The sequence below is a fragment of the Alexandromys fortis genome, unplaced genomic scaffold (genome assembly GCF_014885135.2).
Source record: "Alexandromys fortis isolate MF-2015 unplaced genomic scaffold, M_Fortis_MF-2015_v1.1 scaffold_0, whole genome shotgun sequence".
NCBI lineage: Eukaryota > Metazoa > Chordata > Mammalia > Rodentia > Cricetidae > Alexandromys > Alexandromys fortis.
Genome location: NW_026067949.1, coordinates 5,308,237 through 5,333,438, shown reverse-complemented (window position 1 = coordinate 5,333,438; position 25,202 = coordinate 5,308,237). Strand labels below are relative to the sequence as shown.

Genomic DNA, 25,202 nt, shown 5'->3' with positions numbered 1-25,202 from the left:
CACCTCAGCCCCTATAAGTGAACAGTATCAGTTACCAATAACCAGCCTGTGAATAATGAAGACAGGTTTTAGAGAAAGAGGGATTGATTGCATAGGTGTCGTATAGCTCAAGATGAAGAGCACATTTGTGTTCTTTCTCTCCCCACCTCTTCACGTGTGTGTGTGTGTGTGTGTGTGTGTGTGTGTGTGTGTGTGTGTGATATGTGAGACACTGCTCAATGGGTCCCTCAAAGGTGACAGTTGTTTTTTTTCTGGGAGAATACCAATATAGGCCTGAGAGTTCACATACAACTACCAGGCACTGTGATACTTACCCATGTAGAAGACTTCTTTGACGTTGGATGCCACGTCAAAAATTTGCCCTGATTAAGGACACCTGTCAATGTTTCCTTTCTCTCTTCTTTGGGGGTTTATTAGTTACTTTGTTCATCACTGTGACAAAGCATCTTTCAGAGCAACTTAAAAGAGGAAGAACTTATTTGGGTTCACAGTTTCAGAGGGCATAATCCATCATGGTAGGAAAGGAGTAATGGCTGGGGACATTTTGTCAGTGATGGTAGGAACCTATACTGAATTTTTTCCCACATCACAGTAGATAGTTAAAGAGCTAGACCCCATTCAGAAGTGACCATAAGCTCAAAGTCCTGCCCTTACTGACCTACATCTTCCAGCTAAACCTCACATCCCATAGGTTATATAATCCCCCCAAACAGTGCCTCCTGCTGGACACCAAGTACACCAGCCCATGAGAGATGCTTCACACAAACAAGAATGGACGACAAGAATAGTACCTCTCCAAGACAGAGAGCTCGAATATAATAGGCTACTGGGTTTATTTTATTTATTATTTTATTGAATAATAAACAAAAACAAGAAAACAATAAAATTAACATGGACATTAATATGGGTTTGCAATAACTTGGTTTTATCAATTTTTTATTTTAAAAGAAATACCTTTATTGACAATTTTGAGTTACATTATGGAAATGATGTGCTCATATCCCCTGATATTTTATATTGAGTTGATTTTTGCTTGTTTGTTATTTGTATAGACGTTAGTCCTCATCCGGTGTAGCTGCTTATACTGTAACATTTTCCACCAAGTCTTTTGACACTTAAAACTGTTACCATTCTGAGGTGTGCAAAAGAAACTGCTTGTATCTCATAAGACCTATCCTCTTGGCGTGTTTCAGAGTGCCCTACATTCCTTAGATCAGAAAGGCAGATATCCTCTTCTATTTCCTACTGGTAGTGTGAAATTTATTATACTATGCACTCATATGCTTATATCACATGGAACGTATATTAATTACTAGGGACATAATCATTTTTTACATGTGAGAAATAAACTGCCACAACACTATGTATCAAATAATTCATCCTGAGCAGATATGAAATTCTTTCTATTGAACAGACCCCATAGTAATAAAGCAAAAAGTAGTTGGTTGAACCCATAACCATTGTGCCACTGTTGAACCAATGGGGAAATCTTGTCAGGAACGTCAGTTCTGCACAGGGCTCCAGCACCGGGGAAGATCACTGGTTTCTTTTCTCTCCCAGCACTTCCTGGTTCCATGGAAGCTAACTAACAGGCAGGGAGATAGATTCCTGGGCAGTTTGAGATTGATTTTTTTTTTCCAAGGCCTGTACCCAAAGTGAGTGTTGCCTTCAGCAGTGGGGTCTCACCCCGGGCCTTCTTGTCTGATGATGCTCTTTCATCCCGCTCCCACGTGAGCTTCTGCTGTTCTGTTCTCCTTTTGGTCCCACCCTCTGCCACTCCAGCCCATCTTCTTCATTTCATATTATAATGTACGAATACCGTTGTGGTGCTGTAAGCTGCATGTAAACAATATTTTAAGGATTTCAGTTTTCCTCTTAGTGTCCATATAGCTTCTTGAATCATTCCTCCGCAGTAGGATAAGCATATTCTGCCTTTTGGTTTTTTTTTTTTTTCCTATTACAAATACTCCCACGGTGAATAGTTTTGTGTAGAAAGCATTTACATATTCCTGGATGATGTCCTCTGGATGGATTCCCAGGAATAGAATTACTGAGTCAAAGGGCATGAACATTTTTAATTCTTTTAATTCATGGTGTGTATTTATTTAAAAATTTCAACTGAATAAAGATTAGGGTAAGTTCCTGGTGCTCTATTATGCATTTGTATCGATGTGCACCATGCCAAGTTTCTGTCTGTCTCTTACAGTGGGGTCTCATCACCTTAGCCCCCTGCTTAACAATACCCTCTTAGGACTCCTTCCCATGTGCCCTTCTGTTCTGTGCCCCATTCTAGCCTCCCTTTCTGCCTCTTGGCCAGTCTTCTTCACTTTACATTACAATGCACAAATCCGTTTGCGGTGTTATAAGCCATATGTAAACATTACTTTACATAACGCCCTGTGGACATTTAAGGAGAGATTAGAGCATTCTCTTCGGTGAATTTATCTTTTCTTTTTTTTATTGTTTATTACATTTCTTGTATATTCATTTATTCAGTCAGTTATTTAGTAAGCACACATCCCATGCTTCATAGTGAAGCATAAACAGGGTCTTATGAACCGTTTCCTCATAGACAAGACAATAAACAACAAACTCATCAGTGAAGTGCTTCCCTAGAGGAAAACAGGCTGATCCCATAGTGAGCTGGCTGCTATGGGTTGGATAATCTGAAGTGACAAGGAACCTAAGATTGGATTGACAAGAAACAGAGAGCTATACCGAGCTCAGGACAGTATACGCTGAGCGGCAGAAACTGGTTCAAAATGCCCTTGAGAAGGCAGAGTATTGCCTGGTATGGGAGGAAGGAGCCTGTGGCAAAAACCGAACCTCTCAGCTATGAAGGGGATGCAAACCAGAACAGGTACAGCAAGGCAAAGTCCCAGGTTTGCAGTTCTATGTGCTCAACCTTGGAAAGTCTAAGAAACAAGGGGTGAGGGATCCAATCCAATGACTGTCAGAGGATCTTCCAGGCCTCACTGAAGAGGTTACAGATGTGCACAGATGTGCAAGTAAAGAGATGAAATAGAAAACCACCACACTGTCCAGGCTGGAGTTACAGAATGATAGAGGATTGAAATAAATATAGTGGGATTTCTAGGGATCCATTATTGAGATCCTTTGAAAGATGTGTTGGAGGTATTGGGCTCAGAAAAAGAAAGGAATCAACACATCCCAGAATGTTTACCGTGGCAACTCAAGAGTGGGCAGCCCATCACTGAAGAGGGCAAGGAAGAGGGAGGCAAGATTAGAGAAGAGCTCTAGTCGGGAGGGTCTGGCTGTGGTCTTGGCTAGTCAGAGGCCCATGTGTAGTTAGAAAGAAGATCAGCAGGTAGCTGGACCCGTAGTCCTCTAGTCTGGGGAAGAGCTGGGGATGTGTGTAAGACAGAGCATTCAGACTGTCCAGCAAAAGGCCTTGCAAGGAAGACGTAAAGGAGACACTGAATGTTACCAAGATGTGCTGAGTCTCTTCTATGTCAAGTTTCCCTTGTTTCCTTTTCAAAAGAAGCATATCTGGGCTTTCTTTTTTTTTTTTTTTTTTTTTGGTTTTTCGAGACAGGGTTTCTCTGTGGTTTTGGAGCCTGTCCTGGAACTAGCTCTTGTAGACCAGGCTGGTCTCTAACTCACAGAGATCCTCCTGCCTCTGCCTCCCGAGTGCTGGGAGTAAAGGCGTGCGCCACCACCGCCCGGCTGGGCTTTCTTTTCTAATGGCATCCTCAGGCCTCAGTCCTGGCATAGTTCTCTAACATTTAATGCAGATCCGAGGAATGATTTCTCTCCTATGATCGGCTACTCAGATGCATTTGGGTGGGGAAGACAAAAAAAAAGCTGTTGCATCTTGCAAGTCTTCCCCCAAATGTTCTCCTTTTCTTTGTACTTATGTCGGGGGAGAAAATGCTGCCCGTGATTCTCGGCAGAGTTTTTTCCAGATACACAAGTGACTGCCTCACTACAGGACTCTGCCACTCAGGTCCTCTTTTACAGCGGGGTGTGATGCCCTGTGCTGAATTGTCACCCAGGAGTCCTATGCACCTGGAGTCACACTTCACTGAATCATTTGCAGGGCAGATTCACGTAGAGGCTCCTGTGTACAGTTTTTGATAAGTTAAATTGCATCTCTCCCTCCATGCTTGAGTAGAAAATAAGAATATGAACCACACAGGAAGAGCCCAGAAAGTCCCTATACTGGCTAGTTTTCTGTGTCAGTTTGACACAAGCTGGAGACATCAGTGAGGAAAGAGCCTCAGTTGAGGAAATGCCTCCTTGAGATCCAACTGGAAGGCGTTTTCTAGTGGGTGGCGCTTTCCCTGGGCAGGTGATGCCAGGTTCTACAAGAGGGCAAGTTAAGCCAGCCAGGGGAAGCAAGCCAATAAGCAGTACTCCTCCACGGTCTCTGCATCAACTCTTGCCTCCAGGATCCTGACCTGTTCTTGTCCTGACTTCCTTTATAGTAAAGAGCAATGTGGAAGTGTAATCCGAATAAACCCTTTCCTCCCCAACTTGCTTTATGATCCTGGTGCTTTGTCACAGCAACAGAAACCCTAAAACAGTCCCGCATGTTGCCACTTACTTAGCTTGGGACCTTGAGACTTTTTTTTTTCCTTATTTTTTTTCTAAATAAATATAATTATATACTTTCCTCTCTCCCTGTTTCGCCCTCTAATCCTTCCCATTTATCAACCCCTTGCTCCATTTCAAAATCACGATTTCTTTTTCTTTGTTATTGTTACATGCAGATAAAGAGATGCGCGCGCGCGCGCGCACACACACACATACACACACACACACACACACACACACAAACACGCTTTGCTTGCCCTGTCCATTTAATGTTACTCGTATTTATATTTGAGGACTGACCCGTTGGACAGATAACTAATTAGGGACTTATTCTTGGGAACATCTATTTCTCTAGCTCTTAGCATTTCTTTGTCGCCAGCATTTCTTTGTCTATTGGTGAGGCCCATGTGATTTCTCTTTACCATTTTAGCAAGTCCATTGGTATTGTCCTTGTGCTGTTTAGGCAGCTATTCTGTTGAGGTATCTTGGGGGGACTCTTTCTAGCCCTTTCCAGGTATATTTCCTGGTCCTCTGGCTCTTTTTTTGGCTCATCTTCCTTTGTGTTCCCTGAGTTTTAGGTGCAGGAGTTATGTTGTAGATGTATCCATTGGAGCTGGGCTCTCCACAACTACTTCTCTCTGCATTTGACTAGCTGTGGTTTCTTGTAATGGTTTCCATCTGTTGCAGAGAGAAGGTTCTTGAAGGGGTGAGTGCTATACTTATCTGTGTGTATAGGGATAAATATTTTAATTGCAGTTAGGTATTGTGCTGGCTTACTAGAGTGAGAGTAATAGGTTCTCCTCTAAGATCCACGCCCTCACTAACCTCCAGGAATTTGCCAAGTTTCCGGCATAAGGCATATTTTTCTTCCTTTTGGGTGTGCCTAGATCCAGCTGGAGAGTTGTTGGTTATTGAGAAGATGTGAGTCCCCCTTTGCTCTTTAGGGTTATCGTGCCCTGCCATGCTGCTGGCATTATGGTTCATAGGCATCACAACTGGGTAGGTCTATTGTTGGCTTCCTCCCTTGGATGTTTGTGGAGCATCTTTCCATACCATGAAAGCTAGTCCCCAGTGGGGAGGTTCTCAGGTCAGATCAAGCTTGCTTCCTTGGGAGCTTGTGTATGACATCACGGTGCCAACAATGGAGACTTACCTTCAGCCTCTGAGAGGCCACCAAGGGCAACAGCATAGCCTAGACTGCTTTGGGAATCTCTGGAACTGCCCTTACTATCTACTCGAAAGGGGTTTCTTATGCCTGATATTGGGGATTTTGTTAGTCTATATGCTTCTTAGGGTTTAGGTCCATTTCTAAATATCCTGGAGATGAAAGTTTTTCCATGAAATTGTGATGATGACCATACCAACCAAAGAGGGACACTGTGAGGCCTGGAATGCCATACGGAATGAACAGAAGTAACTGCATTATTGTTGACTACTAACCTTTCTGTTTGTAAGACACACTAGAGGCAAGTAGAGTGTGTAAGAAGTTGACAGGAACTCAAATGTAGACAGAAAAGATTCTTATTTTCTTCCAACTGTGATAAGTCTGGTGGCAAAGAGAATAAACACACACACACAATACTGTTTTTGATGATCCAAATGCAACGCTTGTTATTGGAATATTCTTAATTGTGATTTAGTAAGACAAAGTTGGAGAAGGAAATACATGATTTTCTCAGGTATTTTCAGGGAAAAGACATAGATCCGTCTTTTGTTGGAAATGTATGTGTTTCAGAGACAGGGCTCTGGTTTTACTCTACCTCTTTCCCACGGCAGCATCTACTTGCACTGAGTTGAATATAGCAACCCCTTTCTCCAAGGAAAGAAATGTGAGCGAAATTCTACAATTCTCTATCGACAGGGACGGTTCACTGTCATGGCAACATGCAGTTTTAGAATGTCTGCTAAGCTGATAGCAAGCGTTTACCAGCAAGCAAAATACAGTTTAGCTGAGCATAAATGAAATCAGAGTTGATAATTTGAGAAGAAAAACAAACTGTGGAAGGTTTTGTTTCCCATAAAATAACACAAAGATAAATAGAAAACAGAGAATGGAAGGAAGGAAGAGGAGAAAGAAGAAGGAGAAGAGCCTTCAAATTTCTGCCTGTAACTATGATGTGCTTCTGCGGTTAGAAGCTAGCAAGGGAAAATGGCCCAACATCTTTAATTTTGTTTTCGTGTCTCCACAACTCTGTGGGGGCCATGGAAATCCTTGCTTTGGGTTGCCTGTTCCATATGGGGAAGTACCCCAGGTTCAGGACATATACTATTACCTGGATGTTTAAGCAAATGAGGTTATTTGGGGGGATGTTTGGATAAAGGTATGTTACCATATAGTAATGAGTTCAAATGTAGGCACAGGATTTCCCCGTCTTTGAGTTTTCTTTGAAACCGGTAGCTGTGCAACTGCGCACCAGTGTGGAACTCCTGGATCTTGGTTTCCTCATCTGTGAAAAGGGCTCAGAGACTTGGTGTAAGGGTCTGCTCTGAGGCTTAAGAAGCTGTGTTAGGGGCTGACACAGAGTTCACTGCTGACCGCTATTATTAACATGTTCTGAATAAACACGGTTTCTTTTTAAATTTCCAAATTTGGAGGAAAGCTGGCCAGAGATTAAGATAGCAGAACAATTTGCCCAGCATGGCGACTCCTAACCTATAATCCCAATGGCTTGGGAGTCTGAGGCAGAAGGGGTATGACAAGCTTGAGGCCAACTTGGGCTAGCTAAGAGCTTCAGCCACACAGCGAGACACTGACCTAAAAAATAAATCCGAAGCTAAAAGGGAAAGATAAAGACTTGCAGTCCAGGAGAATAGATCCCACGTACCTCCTGAAGGTCATGAAAAGACAGGAGGCAATTTCAGGGGACCTTTCTGTCCCCAAGCTCAGCGTAAGAAGAAGACCAACAAAGACATTTAGAAATGCAAGTGTAACCCCGTTGGCTGGCTTCAGTTTTTCTAGCGGGTTAGCTGACTTGTGTAAATGCAAGTGACTGAAATGAAGGTAAGATCAGCATGGTGCTGCCGATGTATATACGCACAGGACAGGGTGTCACGAGCTATTCTTCCAGGCCAGAGCACAGGATACTAAAGCCAGTCAACACCCTGCCCACCCCCCCACCCCCCCACCCCTTGCTTTCCCACCCCTTCACAACCCTCTTTACTTCGACCTGTTTTAGTTTAATTAAACCACGCACACATTTTTAAGGAGTAGACGCTTTAAGTGTGTTTCGTTCTTTGGAGGGGGTATATGCGTACCACGTGATGAGTGGTTGCCATGGTAATTTCTCATTATTGTTGAATTGAAAAATAATTACTCTGGCAAAAATCCCCCGTAACCTGTCAGCGCTTAAGTTAAAGATGCCGGGGGGCATCCCCAGTACCGGGATCATGTTTTTGGTGGAGAGGGACAGAGTAGGGACGGGAGAGAATCTGGGCTGGGAGCAAATGTGTGGATTTTTTTTTTTTAAATATAATTAAGGACCTTTTCTCTTGTTTGGCAGGAGTATGCCTCCTGTACTGATGTATGACTTGGCTGCCGGTGGGACTTGGGCTCACCTGTGAGTGAGACAAAAGGAATAAGGATTTTAATCCCTGAAATGCATACGGGGATTATTTAGGATAGATGCGCTTCGATGGTATTTTTACCTAATTAAAATATATGAGGATATTCAGCAACAGAGCCCTTGCCAGTGTTCAGTCCTAGCTAGCTAACTTTGTTTATTTACCTGGAAGTTGCTGTATGCCATCGTAGTTTGCAGAGTTGGGAAAGGGATCCATCCAGTTTTTTCCTGCTGCTATACACCAGCAGCACGGATGGGAAATACGTGTTATCCGGGAAAAGGCAGGTCCCCCAAACAGAAGCCCTGTGACAGGTGCCCAGCTAGATCTGCATGTGTGTTGGCGTGCTGGAAGCTCAGGGCTCCTGTTCTCTGGTCACTGCACAGGACCTGGAAGCACCTGTGATTTCTTTCCTATGACAGTGTCGAGGAGCGTCCGCCTTTGGGGTAACAGAGCTCCTAACACACCCCTCTTCTCTGAGCCGACAACCTTTTCTTAGGTTATCATTCGTTCCTCGGTTCCACTGGTGCCTCTTCTCACACACACAGGCGTAGATGCTCCTCCTCCTGGCAGAGCCAGCCTCCGCTTTGTAATTACGTGGCTCTTGCTATCGATCCCACTTGGAAACCCATCACTTAACGCTACTCTTTGTCTCGTCTCTACCCGTGTATCCATCCATCAGGCGATAAAACTTGAATAAGGAAGTTCAAGGTCTTCCTAATCAAAGGACCAAAGGACAGCCCAGCATGTTCTCCCCACTCAGGCCACCTCAGGTATCTGTCCCCGAGACATTCCCACACACTTACAGAAAGGGATGTGATGGAGGGTCTCCCCGCAGCACTGCCAGCCGTGATGGCAAGACATTTGGCATCATTAGTGGGGAAATGTTTTAATAATGTTGAATGTGTTCATTTCATGCATTAGTGTGTGGCTCATATAAGAAAAAAAGGGCCCCCAGGCTATGAAGTGGATAGGTCTCCAGACGGTTGAGGACTGGGCATGTAGCTCAGTGACGGAGCACTGGACAATACGTGCGCAAAAATCCCAGGTACGATAGCCAGCAGAACAAAATAAACCAAATAAAGCAAGAAAACAATTAAAGTTATAGCACTAACAAGATGGCTCATCAGATAAAAGCTCTGCTGCCAAGCCTGGTGATCTGAGCCCAATCCCTGAATCCTACGTAGTGAAAGAAGAGAACTGTCTCTGCCATCCACACCTGGGATATGGCAGGGGTGAGCCCTTTCCCTCACACAGTGCGCACAAAAATTAAATTTAATTAATAATAAAAAAGAGAATAAAATTCATGTTTAAAGAAGAATAATATATTTAAGCACTTAAATAAAACATTGGAAACAATAGGATTGCATATAAATGTGATCAAGTGTGCACTTAAATTAGAGTTGGGCTTGCAAGAGTCATATGATTATTAGGAGACAATTGCTTCCAGGGAGAGAAGAGAAATATACTGTATGATATGGAGACCCTGGGCATTTATTTTTATTTATTTTTTAAAGTCACTAAAAATGAAACCAAGTTATCATTTGAATAATATCATTGCTGGATAATGGGCCTCAGATTCTCTCCACCCTGTATGCTGCACTCTGTCCTTTGAAGTAAAAACAGGCTGGCTCATTCAAATATGGCCAGTAATGTGTTCATGTGCTAAAAAGAATCCTACCTGAACGCTGACTTCAGAATGGCAGTGCTGATGAGAAGCAGGTTTGGAAGCCTCAATGCAAACTTCCAATCTGAATGTCTGTGGTCCTGACTGGTAGGAGAGAGAGAAGGGTTGCCATGTGGTTCAAAACCTTGACACAAACATTGCCTCTGTCTCTCTGCTTCCGCACTCCTCAGACTCCTTCTGCTTCCTCAGACTCCTACAATACTTCAGGAAGAAGCTCCTTAGCTGTGGTCAGGACCTGTCTGTCTCCGGATCCCCTCTTGGTCACTCATTTCTAAGGAAGGAATCTGGCCAGAGATGAAGAAGGTAGCAATGCCCAGTGACCCTCCTTTGCCACAGTCAGGACTGCGCATGTACATGCTGCAAGGCAATGAGTCAACAGTAGTTTTCTGTGTTCTTCAATGGGGCTAAGTGGGCAAGCTTCCCCAGTCCAGGGGCCAGCAGAAGAGAAGAACAAGATTTGGTGCTTGTCTGAGATCCCAGGTCACAAGAACAACACCATAACACATGACACCTGATGTAACCTCATGGCTAAAAGCCCAGTTTCTACCAGTTTGGATTCTTAGATATTCTGCAGAGGGCTCTAATGTGGTTCAGCAGTCATCTCTGCGCTATAGTTAGTCATTTTTAGGAAGGCCTAACCTCTTTCTTACATAGATTTATTCTACAAGATTGCCACCTCATCCTAGGAGCTGTAGCAGGCAGCAAAAGAGGAGGTTGGTAACAAGAAACCATGTGTGCATGTGCACACGTGTGTGTGTGTATGTGTGTGTATATATGTGTGTGTGTGTGTACCTGTGTGTGTGTGGTCAAAAGAGACCCAAACCCGTAAAAGGCTAAAGGAAGGACCATCTTCGTGAGAAGCATCCTTGAACACATGCCCAGCTGCCTGCTAGCTCCAACCCCTGTGATCTGTTTCAAGGTGGAAAAGAAAAATCATCATTTCAGCAGAATTTGGATAGAATTAGACAGAGTGTATATAAACTTTCTAACCACTGTCTTGTTTAGTTTCACTGAGTAGTTTCCAGATTTTGGAATTCAGATTCCTTTTTTACAAGTGATGTAAACGTCAAATGAAATCACAGTGAAGACTCAGAACAGAACGTATCAAGCATTCACTGCGTGCAGCTTTCTTCTCAGTCCTCACAGGCCACCAGGGTTAGTAGTCCTTTACCAAAGCAACAAACATGCAAAGGAGTCAGTTGCCTTGGCGAAGGTCATTAAGCCATTAAGAGACAGATTTTATATATTCAAGTTAGGGTAACTTGGAGGTTAAGGACATAAATTCCCATAAGGTTGTGAGCTCCACTTGTTGGAGGCAATTAGGGCAGTTATGAATACAAGGTGGTTTATTGCATGTAAAACAGTTAGAAATACTGGGTTATAGGTCTCGCTCTTAACCCACAGGTCTAGATGTGTGGGCTTTCCACAGGCAGCTTCCTTTACGTGCAGCTGAGATGGGACTGTCCAATGTTCAATAGTTAATATTATCTTTTGTTTTTTTCCTCAGGATCTTCTCCTTCCATGCATTAACATTTGTACCCTTATAATTAAAGATTAATCTAAAAGTTTTGTACATTTGTGCTTTTCTAACTTAAAATATGGTCCAGAAAATTTTAATTTAAAAATGATTGTTATTATAAGTGTGTGAGTGCATGAGGGAGCAAGTGCGTGTGCCTGTGTGCATGCATGTGTGTGTATGTGTGTGTGCATGCATGCATGCATGTGTTTATGCATGTGTGTGTGTGTGTGTGTGTGTGTGTGTGTGTGTGTGTGTGTGTGTGATGGGCCTGACTGAAAACAGAAGCGATCATGCTCTGGCATACGTGCAGAAGTCAAAGAATTACTCTCGGGGTTAAGGAGTTAGTTCTCCTCTTCCACTGTGGGTTCCCGGATTGAAGGTAGGTTGTCAGGACTGCATGTCAATCACCTTTACCCACTAGGCCATCTTGTTGGCTGTAAACATAGCAAAGAGTTGTTATGACTATTGAAAATCAGCCAAGAAACAGTAACTCGACAAACAGTAAGGCTCTCTGGATGACTTTGTCCAGGAATTTTCCCAAGTTGGCTTAAGATATGGTATGGGTACGATTAGAAGTTTTAATAACTCAGCCAGCAAAAAGGCCAGTCCTGTATGTGCTTGGCAATCTGAACTCAAATAGTCCATCTTCATTTTGGGGTGTTCTTTGAAGATGTGTAGCTATACCAGTTGTTTCGCGCTGCTGCCGAATCACATGCCTGCTGTAACTTCTGCTCACTCTCATGGAAGCTTTCTTGAGAAAATGTAAGGCTTTGCACAAACAGTCCTCAAGCTTCTTCTAGCCCAAGTATATCCTTTTTCTCCCAACAATCCCGTGTCAGCCTGGGCTCCGTCTTAGTTTTTCTCTCGTCCTGATCCTTTCTGCAGCTGATGTCTCAGAGACCAAGAGTGAGATTGTAGGAGGATGGGTGTGGAGACCCGATCCAGTCTATGGACGCCCAACTAACGAGCGAGGCAAAAAAGGTGGTTTTCTAGTTTCCACTCAGGTCTTGGGGTTATTTGCAGTTTTCAAAGAAGTAGTTTAAGCATCTGGGTTCTAATAGCTAGGAAGCCTCCGACATAGGCTTGTCCAAAGACGGTCCACAGGAGGAAATGCCACCAGTGACGTAGTCCCTAGCAAACCTGAGCGTGAGTTCTGGCAGCAAATCAGTACTACAAAGCAGAGATCTTGAGAAACAAGTGGGCCTGAAGCAGAGTGGTCCTGCTGTTTCTCCCTCTCTCTTCTTAGTACCTCATTTCCCCATCCCTAAGGAGGACAGCTAGGGAGGCGTGGCACAGGGCTGCAGCAGAGCAGAGAGGACAGAAAGCCAGACATCCCATGCTCTAAGTCCCCTTACTACCTTTTGATGAGTGAGCTTACCTGGTAAGTTACATTTCCCACCGAAGGTTTAGTTTCTGTTGTTACAAAGCTCAGAAAATAGTACAAGTAGCTACATTTATTCATGGAATCATTTCTGTTGATAATACCATGGACCTGACACCATTCTGAAGACTGGAGGATGCAAGACAGAATCAAAGCTCCTGGTGGCAAGAAGCTAGTCCCTGTGTTGAGGAGGAAAGCAAAAGTAAAGCAAAAACAAGAGATTTCTGGATTACATTGAAAAACACATAAAAAGCAGAATAGCTTTTGGCGGGTGATGAAAACCATTAAGGGGTAATTTCCAAAAAAAAATATTAATTAATTAATTTTGTTATTTAAAGTCTGACAAACTACTGAGTTCAGCATTCCAGATGCGGTTTATTCCCCAAACTGATTTCTCTACTTCCAAACTCATGTGCTTTTCTAAATGCTCTAGAAACTTCCACAGTTTATATCTTGAAGTAAGGGGGTCTCAGAAACAGTCAAGGATGTCTTTACATTGCTCGTTTGATGTTCTGATAGTGAACTGTGAGAACAGAACTCGTTCCTTACTCGGATGCATGTTCTATGGTACTGAACACAGCAAATTAGCACTAAAATGTTTTAGAAAGGAGACCAGCGTGGGATTTTGTATTTACTGTTGTGTTTTCTGAAGGAAGGCGTTGGCCTTAATGTGGCTATTAAGTGGAATTCAGAGGAAGGAGACAGAGAAATTCACTTGTCTGAACCTCTTCCGTTCTGCAGGAGAGGGCGACATCAATCTCCCCAGGCTTCTTAATTGTTCTTGGAAGGAATGAAGGCTCATTCCTGAGGTTTTCCAGTGATGACAACTTAAAGTTGTCATAAGCAGGACAGCTTAATGGTCAGCAGGGCGGTTGCAGAGTCTGCCAGGGTCCCAGACGTGGGGGACCCTCCTGACGCCCCACTCCTCTGACAGGCAGCTGGGAGCCATCTTCCCTCCAGTCTGGCACCAAAGCACACAATCTCTGGAGAAGAAATTTGCTTAAGAATTTGGGGGTAAATTGAACGCTAACCTGGACTCACCTCAGCATCTGCTGTGGGTCCCTTCGTCTCTTGGGGATGAGCAATTTGAATGTCCCTCAGTTACGTACATCCTTCCTAAAGCGTTTTCTAGATGAACAAGGGGATCACTCAAGAAAAGACATACTGACTGGAGATCCTGCATTCCTGGACTTTTCTATTCTTCACAATTATTTTAATAACAAGAGAGTTATTCCCTTAAAAAAAAACTTTAGGGGCTGGAGAAATGGCTCAGCAGTTAAGAGCACTGCTCTTCCAGAAGACCCGGGTTCAATTCCCAGCACCCACATGGAAGCTCACAACTGTCTGAAAATCAAGTTCCAGGGGATCTGACACCTTCACACCAATGCACATAAAATAAAGATAAATAAATCATAGAAAATTTCAAAAAAGAAAACTTTACCAGGTGTGGTGGTGCATGCCTTTGCGCCTTTAATCCCAACCCTCAGGAAGCAGAGGCAGGTGGATCTCTGTGAGTTTGAGGCCAACCTGGTCTACAGTGTCTTAACTGCCCCCCCCCACTAAAAAAATTCTTCAAGAAAACCCACAGGCATAAGACAATTGCTTCTGCATTGGTGTGTGTGTGTGTGTGTGTGTGTGTGTGTGTGTGTGTGACTGATGCAATGACTGTCTGTTACAGTGATATCATTGTATAAAAAGTAAACTGTGGAAGTCCTTATTTGATCAAATCATTAAAAAAGAAAAATGACAATTCTTGTCCTGGTTGCGATATAGGTAAAAATAGACTCAAGACAGCAGACAACAAAAAGCAAACACCCAAAAAAGTCCTAAAGCTACAATTTTAAATGTACTCATATCAAATAACCACCCCTTCATAAATAAATACACAGCAATTGCATTTCAAAGCACTTTTTAAGAATCTCTAAATATGTCCTCAAGAATTAATTTTTAGTTGGTTGATTTGGTGTTAGTTTGTCTAGTGAACTGGAATTTGATCCCCATTTGAAGCAATTAACTTTAAAAGTGACCACACACTACCCACTCCCTCCCAAGCCTCCCCACCGCATATTCTAAGTAGCGAGCCACAGTTGTTGTTGGTGGTGGTTTGTTTCATTGGTTATCCCCAGGCCCTTTTATCTTGCCCTCTTTGAGGTATTTGAAGCTTTTTTGCCTTTGCTCGTTAAGTAAATGACCTACCTGTCTCTTTGCAGGACAGCGACAACCTCTGGTGGGATGCCTTTGCCACGGAATTTTTCGAAGATGATGCCACATTAACTCTTTCATTTTGTTTGGAAGATGGACCAAAGCGATACAGTAAGGAAGAAGTTTATTTTCTTAATATCTCCTTATTTTTGTGACTGTACGGGAACCACGGGGGTCCGAGGATGACACCCTGATCTGACACCTTGACAATAACACCCCTGCCTCGACAATGTGCCTGCTTCCCTCCAAGGCACTGCTACTGAATAGCAGCCCCACTCACCACTGTAACTTTTCCATCTGAGGCTTAGACTGTTTGGTCACTTGCTGATTTAGAGAGTGGAACGGAGATGCACCCAATTGCCCAGTAAGTGGGCAGCAGAAGGATGCGGGTTGGGCATGTGTCTTGTCTGCGATTCCCTTTTATCCCTTAGGGTTCATGCTTCTGCTTGTGAAAGTTTCCTTAAAAAAAAAAAAAAAAAAAAAAAACTCACCGTCACAGGACCAGCCCCATCCTCTAATCCCCGCTTATCTGCGATCTCAAGTATTTATTTGACAAGTGCTATCTTTTCTCGCGCACAGGGAAAGCCACAGCTGCTTTGAACATACAGTTTGGGATTAGTGTTGACAGAATTATAGTTCCTTGTCTTTCTGGCGAGTGATAACTCTGTAAAGATCCCAAAATTATAGCCGGTGGCACCTTGGGTAACAGCTGATCTGTCCTGATTAGGTTCAGCCAACTTGTCAGTCATCAGATTTGCTGGTTGTACTATCAGACCAGGAGCCGTAGATACATCGACACAAAAGCAATTAATGTCCACTCAGATCAGAGAGCGACACGCTTTCAGAATCAGCCTTACTCACAGGAAAGGACCTGTCAGGGGGAAAGTGGCCCCATGCCACAAACCCAGTTGATGATGATGATGATGATGATGATGATAATGATGACAATGACAATGATGATGATGATGATGATGATGATGAGGATGATGGGATTTACTCAACTTGAAGCAGTCTGTTCAGAACAATTGACAGGTGATAGGCTCATGATAAACATGGTTCAGAACACTGATACTGGTTGAATAAGTTCAAAAGTCACTAGGGAATAATGCATCTTCGTTTTTAACATATGGATGCTTTAGAGAATCTAGTACTGTCTGGATCTATCGTGTGATAAATTAACTTATCGTGCTAACATATACGTGTAGTGACTTTGTGGGTCAGCAATGGGGAGTCTTCCATGAAGGGTTTGTTAGCCCGTGGTAACTTGTTCTAGGGGTTTCTATTTAGGATGTTTGGTGTTGTGGACTCATTTGAAAGAGAGGATTGGTATGCCAGCCAATGGTTGAAGTGTTTGATGCCAGCACTGGAATTCCCACTTCATAGCACCGCTACCTGTCCCCTGTGAGTGTCCCAAGCCACCACAGGCCCTAGAGCAGCATTGCAGAAGCTGTGGGGAACTGAATGAGCTCAGCCGTGCAGCAACTCTTTTACCCAAGCAGGCACCGCCCTCTGAGCTGACCTGTTTATTCATTCAGTTATCTGCTTATTTTCTGAGGTAGAGCTCAGATAATTTCAAGTTATCACTATTTTACTTTTCTGGACATTGCCAATTGGAGAATCCTTAGGGGCCCACTCAAAGAATTAACTAGAATTGCCGTGTTAAGCCTGCACCAACGAAACAGATTCTTGCTCTTCCCTCTGTGCACCTTGTTCCCAGGTATCATGGCAGGTGAGGCAGAATCCGTGCTCCTGAAAAGTCTGTGTCCATGCACAGGAGGAAATGCTTGACTGTGAACCATCATTGCCCAGGTTTCTTTGTTTCTCTGAGCCAAAATATTTCCCGAGTGGAGAAGAGAAACAAGGATGATTGACGGGCTGGAGCCGAGTCTCATCAGCAGACTCGCTGACAGCCTGGTGATGTACGCACCCGGCTGATGTGCGGAGCGGTGACAGCTGATTGACAGCCCAGGACTGGGATACATCGAAGATGAAACTTGCCTAGAACATCTGACATGCTGTTTATGTGGTGCTCCCGAGCACTGCCGTCTTAGCCCCTTGTGGATGCAGGCGCGATATGCCAGCCTGGGAAGATGGCTGTCTGTCCCTGAGCACAAAGCTGAGGGTTTTTCCTTCCATGACAGGCAGAGAACAGAATTCTTTGCATTACTGGTAGGAAAATAAGGCTTACCTAATAGATTTTTTTTATTTGTAGGAAAAATTCCCCAATTATGCATGCTAAACAGTAAGAAATATCCCTAGGTGATTTATAATCGTTCCTAGAATAGCGTATTCCCATCCTCATCTGTGCTGTCAGAGGACCCTCGCAGTTATGAATATCCTCATGAGCTATCCCAGGCCCCGAATCTGTGTTTGCTTAGTTACATTTTGTCTGCTCCCTCTACTCTAATGCTAACTCTAGGTGGAAGTTTTGCTGAGAGCTGAGTTCTCAGGTTGCGGCAAGAACGCGCATGCTGTGGCCGGTGTGTAGTAATATGCTGAGTGAGTGAACAAGTGGATAGACATTTAGGGAAATGTTAGCTCATCAAGTGGAATGGGTGGTCTAACGCGCCTGGACCCAGCTCTTTCAACTTTGCAGTGCCGGGTGAACTTGATCCGTAGTCATTTTCAAATGCTCTCTGCTGTACTGGGATCTACTCTAATAGAAATGAAAAAAAAAATAGCTGTATAACAACTCTGGCAAGTGATTGTGCTTTGGATGGCACAGTTTTGTTTTGTGACGTCATCACACAGAGTCTAGGCTGGCTTTGTACTCCCTCAGAAGATGTGGGTGACTGCATCCATCTTCTGGGTTCTGGGATTCCAGGTCTGCACTACCAAATCTGTCTCATGTGGTTCTGAAGATCAAATCTGAGGCTTCAGACACTTTCCCACCTAAGCTCCATCCTCCATCCCAGCCCCAAGATTCCTTTCGATTTTGTAAAGAAAGAATACATAAAAGTCAATCTTGGAGGGGGTTGGGTGTTGGTGAGATGAGGGGATAAGGAGGCAAGAGGTGGCAGGTAAAAGGGTGAGGGTGGGAGGCAGTGTTTCTGGGCTTGTGTCTGCTAATTACAAAGTCACCTGGCCAGTTCACTCTCTATTTTCTCCTCTGTCTCTCTGTCTCTGTCTCTGTCTCTGTCTCTGTCTCTCTCTCTCTCTCTCTCTCTCTCACACACACACACACACACACACACACACACACACCCTGTCCCTACATTGTCCCATAATTAAGGGAAAAGAAATGACTTCATCAATATGCCAATTTTTGGTAAAAGATATAAGAATCACAAATAATTATAATGCTTTTATTCAAAATAGAGGACCCGGGAAGTCAGTGATGCATATCCTTAAAGCTCCCCTCATGCCAGCTCTGTGACTAGTTCAGCGTGTCGGGTCGTTAGTCTCTTCCCTAGGCAGTGCAGAGACAACCCCGTAAGTTAGGTTGACCACCCACTGCTCAAAGCATCTTGCTTTTCCTTGCTCCTCTTAGGCAGGTAGCAAAACTGTGTTGTCTGCTCTGTCTTCTCAGGACTGTCCCAAACATCTAACAGACATACTCTGGGAGCCTTGTCAGCAGACCTAGCCAGTGCCAGCTACATTCTTAGGAAACATGTATATGGCTCAGAATTCATCCGGGAAACATTTTCTGGGGAATGATTCTGGAGAGAGATACAGAGGACCATGTGGTGTACACATAGAACCTGTGTTTTCCAGGGGAAAGAGTGGCCATAATACTACCATTCTGCGTTCTGCCAGATGAAGTGACACCAGCAAAGCACCTAGGATGATCTGTAGCACAAGCACCAGTGTCTATTATTACTGACAACCATGAACTGCCTTAGCTTCACCATGCCTTTTGGCCATTCCAGAAGCCTGCCTTGTGGTAGGGACTTGCCAAGTGTGTAGAGCTTGGTGCTGAGGCTCCCTCAGTAGGTGGGATCCCGCAAGACCACGTCGCTGTGCAGTTCCCAGCAAAATGCAGCCACAATGAGATTCTGCTCCTTCTGCACCCATCTGCCCTGTAGCGTCACTCCCACTTCCGGTGCTGGCAGCCAGATCCGGAAGAGGAAAGCAGAAAGAGGGCTGATTAAACATACGTGCCGGTCTGTACTGCGGGTATCGAGTTCAGAACATTTAATTAACTTGGTTAAAGTTGGGGAGGGGTGAAATAAATGAGACATGCCATCCTGTTGGCCTTCTTCGTAGGAAAAGGAACTTTTAGGTTGATCCCTGCACTCAACCCAGCTTCATGGTTTGGAAGAAGTCATTTTGGAAGCATCAGTAACTTCCACACAGGAAGTGGAAGTTTAGTGGGATGAAACATCAAAGGTTCTTAGCAGCGTTTCAAGCCCTGTGAAAATGTTTCATGAGCCTTAGCCATTGCTAGTAGACCGAAAACCAATGAGCCTATTACTCCCTCTAGATCAAAACCCTGGACATTTTGGGTAAACTTTTGGTTGTTCCTTTAACTAGTCTGTATAATTTTAGTTCTCAACTGAGGTTTCCAGTCGTTGCCCATTATACAGAACTTATCCTATATCCTGATTTCACATCTGGTCTTAAAAATGAAGGTTTGTGGAAGTACTATCCACCTTCAAGGTCACAACCAAACACTAATCTTTAGCTGTTTGGTGGAAATTTGACTTCTCAAATAAATTAAAATAAAGTGAATGGATAATATAAAACAATTTAGGAATGCCACTGCTACCGTTATTCTCCGTACTCCCCAGTTCTCATTAGGTGGCCTGAAGGATTGCAAATTGGTCCCTCTGTGAAGCAATCACCACACACCCTACTTTTTTTTGGACCCCCATCTCTGTTTTTTTTTTTTTTTTTCTGAAAGCTCTGATGTATTCGCAGTATTGACTAAATTTTTCAGGCTTGTCTTGAAATGTGTTTTTATATGTTATGTATTCAGACATGTTCCCCTAAGCTATCAAAATTCTCTCAGTCCAAGTAACCTTGCTCTCTCTCCTCACTGCTACTGGTTCCCCTCAGCAACCCTTACATGTATTGTGGCTGTAGTACAGGAATTCTAAAACCATTTCCTTACTGTTCCTGTCCATCTCTCTCCTCTCCCCTCCATGCCCCCTTTCTCTCTCATAGAATACTATATGATTAAAAGTATATTTCTGGGAAAATCCCTCCTTGATAACATGCATAAGGTATTTGTACACCACACTTAGTAATTACTGTGGCAGGGGTGGGGCCATGCTTTAAAGACTCCTGCAGTAGTAGGCTCTGCAGCTTACTGGGTGAGGGCCATTCAAGGCCAGACTCTGCGCATGTGTCTTTTCTATGACAAGTATTTCCACAGTGTCCTTCTGAAACCTGGAAGAATACAGTTTCATGTGCCCAGTGACCATAGTTCCTGAGCTACCTCGAGAGACACATAACAGTTGGTCTTGAGGATTTGGTCCTTAATAAAGTAATTTCTTTTCCTCAATATTTGTCTTTCTCTCCCAATGTCATGGTCCCAGTTCATATAATATTATTTTGTGACTGATTGAATGTATTTAACTTCAGTATTCTTTTCATCTGCAACCAAGATGTTAATCATGACCACATCAGATAATATTATGAAATGCATATGTAGTTAGTTCAATGCCAGCCTTGATGAACAAGGGAACATGACTTCATGAGTTAATGAATGTCTACATAAGTGAATGCCTTAATCCTGCAGCATGATGGGCATTTGGAATTAAAATAAAGGTGGGTTTTCACTATTCATTCCTCCACTTGGCACAGAGCAGAAGGATGTCTGGCTTTGTTTAGCTTGAAAATCAGGCCTGTCTTCCATGCCAGTTGGTGGCCAATTGAGAGAAGAAAAATGCTATAAATGGAAGTTTAAGATATAAGTAAGAAACTCCCAAAGTACAATCATGACACGGGCCCATCAGTAGTTGTGATGTCCAGGTCCCATTTTGAGAGAATAAAGTCCTGGTTTTGAAAAGAAAAAATTGAGTGCCAGTAACCTGGTTGGGAATGTATGGTTATGTATCTCCTTTCCAGGGAAACAAAGAAGGGAAATTGCCTTTGATTGCATTTAAAACTTCATCTGAAAGGACTCGGTTGCTCAGAGCTACCCTGGATGGTTAATGACAGGAATGCATCCTGTATCCGTGGCATCTCTATTGCAGAATCACACAGACGTCATTGTCTCAGTAGCACTGGACAGTCTGAGTTACATTAAGTGGCCTTTGGTTCTCTGGTCTCTAATGTGATTTTATTGAGTTTTCCTTTTCAACTGGGGAGATCATTAAGTGTTGATAGATTTGAAGCAAATTAAGTTAGGATCAAAGAAGGTTTCCATTCAATGTTCATTTTTTTTACTTTACTGATACATTGTTTTCTGTGTTTGCTTGTTCATTCTTTCACTCACTCATTTATTAACCCATTCATAACCCCAAGTTTCCACTGTTTGCCTCAGAATAGTGGACATCTTTTGGAAGGAAAGAAATTTATCATAAAAAATTTCTGGGTTTTTTTGTATCATTTTATTTAAAACCCTTACCTTTAATGAGTATAATCAATGAAGATCCTCAGACAATGTATTCTTGTGTCATTAATGGAAAGCCTCAGACTATGGCAGACTGTTGAAGGTAAAGGGGCATGAGGCATGAGCCTCTTCCCATTCATGGTTTCTGACTGAGAATATCACAAATGTAAAAGGAGACTACTTAATTTGTTTCCCGGCTGCCCAGATCTGAATAATTACACAGAAACTATATTAATTACAACACTGTTTGACCAGTGACTCATGCATATTTTTAGCTAACTCTTACATCTTAAATTAGCCCATTTCTACAAGTTTGTGTATCACCATAAGACTGTGACCTACCAGTAAAGTTCCAGCATTTGTCTCTTTCAGCAAAAACATGGCATCTCCTTGATTCTGCCTACTCTTTCTATATCTCTGGCTTTACTCTGCCAAGCCATTGGTCAAAACAGCTTTATTCATGAGCCAATAAAAACAGTACATATACAGAAGGACTTCCCCCATCACACAAGTTACAGAGTTCCCCTAACAATAGATGGAGGGACACTCCATCCTCTTATCTCTTACAAATTGCACACTAATGATCATATGAGATAATGGACAGAAGAGTGTTTTCAATAAATGCAAAGTGTTTTCCAAATTAGATGTACAACTGTCCCCATATTTATGACTGATCTTTGGGGTTTAGTGAGTTTTTTTGCCCTGTATATGTTATAAATCAAGCTAACATGCAATATGAGGTAGTGGCTGAATCTTTTATATAGTGTGAAAATCATAAAACACATAGATGTAAACAAGTCACATCTCTGACTGCCTTCACCGTCTCTCTCAGGAAGTCTGAATGAGGCATAGGGAGAAAACGGACACTGTGTTTTCTGAAGATTTCTTTACTGTGGAATCCTGGTGCAAAGCATTCCTGGCTTTGGTTTTATGGAGTATTTTTCTGCTTTTACATATGCCATAAGAGTCTCAATCCAAAATGACTCTACCCCATAATGAGTTATGGGAAAGGCAAGGTGAACCTCCTGATTGTTACGATGACAGACATTCACTTGTTTCTAGACAACAGGAGCTCTGCACCATAAATAAAGTTGGAAGGAAGAAACTGACCTGACCCTCCTAACCATGAATCTTTTAGCCTGAAGGTTAGGGTGCCAGGTCAAATGTTAGTCTAGTAATGTTGTGCTTGGGTTATAATCACAGAAATGCTCCTTGGTTCACAATGGGATTATGTCCTGATAATCCCAACACTATATTGAAAAGATCATAACAACAGCATCCACAACCCCCTGTCATTACCCCCTCAATAAATCATATTTCTTAGGAACACCATACATGTACCAGGACTTTTCTTTTGGCCCACCCACCAACTCCCAAATCATGGACATAGAGACTTATTAATAATTAATTAATTATGTTTTCAATGCTTTACCTTAGCTTAGTTCTTTTCTCATTGACTCTTATAACTTAACCTGTTTCTTTTTAAACCTTCCATTCTTTCTGTAAATCTTACTTTCCTGATGTCCCCTGGGTATCTGTCTGGCAGCAGCTTAGCTTCTGACCCTGGCATGTCCCCATCTTTCTCCCAGTTCTTCTTCTTCTTCTTCTTCTTCTTCTTCTTCTTCTTCTTCTTCTTCTTCTTCTTCTTCTTCTTCTTCTTCTTCTTCTTCTTCTTCTTCTTCTTCTTCTTCCTCTTCCTCTTCCTCTTCCTCTCCCCCCCCCCCTCCTCCTCCTCCTCCTCCTCCTCCTCCTCCTCCTCCTCCTCCTCCTCCTCCTCGCTCTTCTTCTCTTATTTCTTCTCTAAAGTCTAGATTCCTCCTATTTATTTTCTCTGCCTACCAACCTGGCCTATCCCTCTCCTGCCTAGCAATTGGTCATTTAGTTTTTTATCAGACCAATCAGATGCCTGACTAAGGCAAGGTGAAACAAATGCAGCACATCTTTACATAATTAAACACACATCCTTACATTTTTCCACAAGTGCAGCATAAACAAATGTAATACACTTTTACACAGTTAAAGTAATATTCCACGGCATAAACAAACCTAACACATCTTTACATGGTTAAAGTAATTTGACAACACATACACTCAGGGAATTGATTGCTCTCTTTCACGATCATATGCCTGACAGCTTCCTGCAAGAGAGTAGTATCACTGCCTGTTTTGCTAGTCCGGGAAGCAATTAGAGTATAAAATTCCAGTATGATTTTTGCTTATCTCTTCTGTGTCCATGCTGCTAAGTAAACCATCTTAAGACAAAGCTGAAGAGTAACTATACTACCTAACCACCCTTCAGCCATGCAAAGATCACATGTAAGTTTGTATACTGCTATTTTTCTTTGTTAAACATTGCAGGCTTGAGTGAACAACCCCAGTTTATGTTCAAATACGAAACTGTGAAAATTTCAGAGCAGCTGAGTGGGACCGGAACATGACACATCATAGGAAGTGTGTTCTTGTTCACTAAAGCCCTGCTTTTGCTTGTGTTTGGCTAACTGTAAGTTCCTCTTCAAGAAACACCTCAGCAGAAGACAGAGAGAAATCACAGTCTGCCCGAGTTGAAGTTCCAAAGTCTGTTTCGTAAGCTGTCCACAGGTTGCTATGTTACAGAGTGGGGTAGGCACTGAGCACACAAACAGGTGTCATCTCTGGCATGCCGGAAAGGCTAGCAGGACTGATAAAGATGTATATCATACAAACTAATAATTACAATGTAATAGCAATGGCTCTGTGAGAGTGGAACAGGGAAGGAACTGCACTACTAGGAACGAGTTAAAAGTAAGATTACTCAAAGGTGGGAATAAATAGGACATAGACATCTTACTGGAGACATAACATGTTGATTGTAGCTAATTTTACACTATGTTGTCTTAAAATTGTCCCAAGAGCAATCATTTCAGGCACATTTACAACTACAAAAACAAAGTTCAACATTTAGAAAAATTGCTTTTTTAATTTTATTAACATTTGTTTTCAGTGTATTTTTATATCAAAACATGTTATATTCTTTAATTATTAAGCACTTTATCAGGTTAGCTTGCTTTAAAGGTTTCTTTCCTTTCTTATTTGTTTCTTCTCCTTTTCCTTCTCTCCTCCTCCTCCTCCTCCTCCTCCTCCTCCTCCTCCTCCTCCTCCTTCTCCTCCTCCTCTTCTTTTTCTTCCTTTTCTTCATGTTGTTGGGACCCACACTCAAGTCCTTATACAAATGAGGCAAGCACTCTGCCCCCGAACTACATATCTAGCTAACAAATATAAACCGTTCTGTATGTGCTTATGAACTGGATGACTTCTCTAGCACAGTTAATACAAGTGTAACTCAACATGTGGGGTTATCTATCTGCAGGCACAGCACGGCACCTGTGATTTCTTCCATGTTTGCAAACATCTGCACCAACACAGTCTCAAGTTGCTGCAACTCATTCTGTATTGGAATATAAGACAGGTCATACAATAACTTGAAAATTTGTAGAGAGAGTCAGGCTTTAAGGCTCAAATTTTAAATCTAAAATGACTAAAATGACACTCAAGTAGTAGGGCTGATAATTCTTCTGATGTTTTGGACCATGTATGACTGAGTTTGATTGAATCCTCAAGTTGTATAAAATAAGTAGTTCTGAGCGGTGAGTAAATAAATACTAGCATTTTTTTACTGAGTGGATCTTATTAGACATAATTTCAGGACAGTGCAACAATCAACTTATTTACTTAACTTTCTTCAATGATGGTCTATGTGTCATTTTGAGTGCCCTGGTTACACAAAAGTGAATCTATAAAACCTTGTTCTCTGGAGATGCTA

The 25,202-nt window shown here is 42.7% G+C and overlaps 1 protein-coding gene across 10 annotated transcripts in view; it reads left to right on the top strand.

Moving 5' to 3' along the window:
- Nucleotides 1–25,202, top strand: part of Ldb2 (LIM domain binding 2) — a 340,598-nt gene that overhangs the window by 125,508 nt on the left and 189,888 nt on the right. For all 10 annotated transcript variants that reach the window (XM_050150096.1, XM_050150094.1, XM_050150095.1 and 7 more), the window contains exon 2: nt 14,913–15,015. In XM_050150096.1, the coding sequence (XP_050006053.1) occupies nt 14,913–15,015 (103 nt within the window). The remainder of the gene's footprint in view (nt 1–14,912; nt 15,016–25,202) is intronic.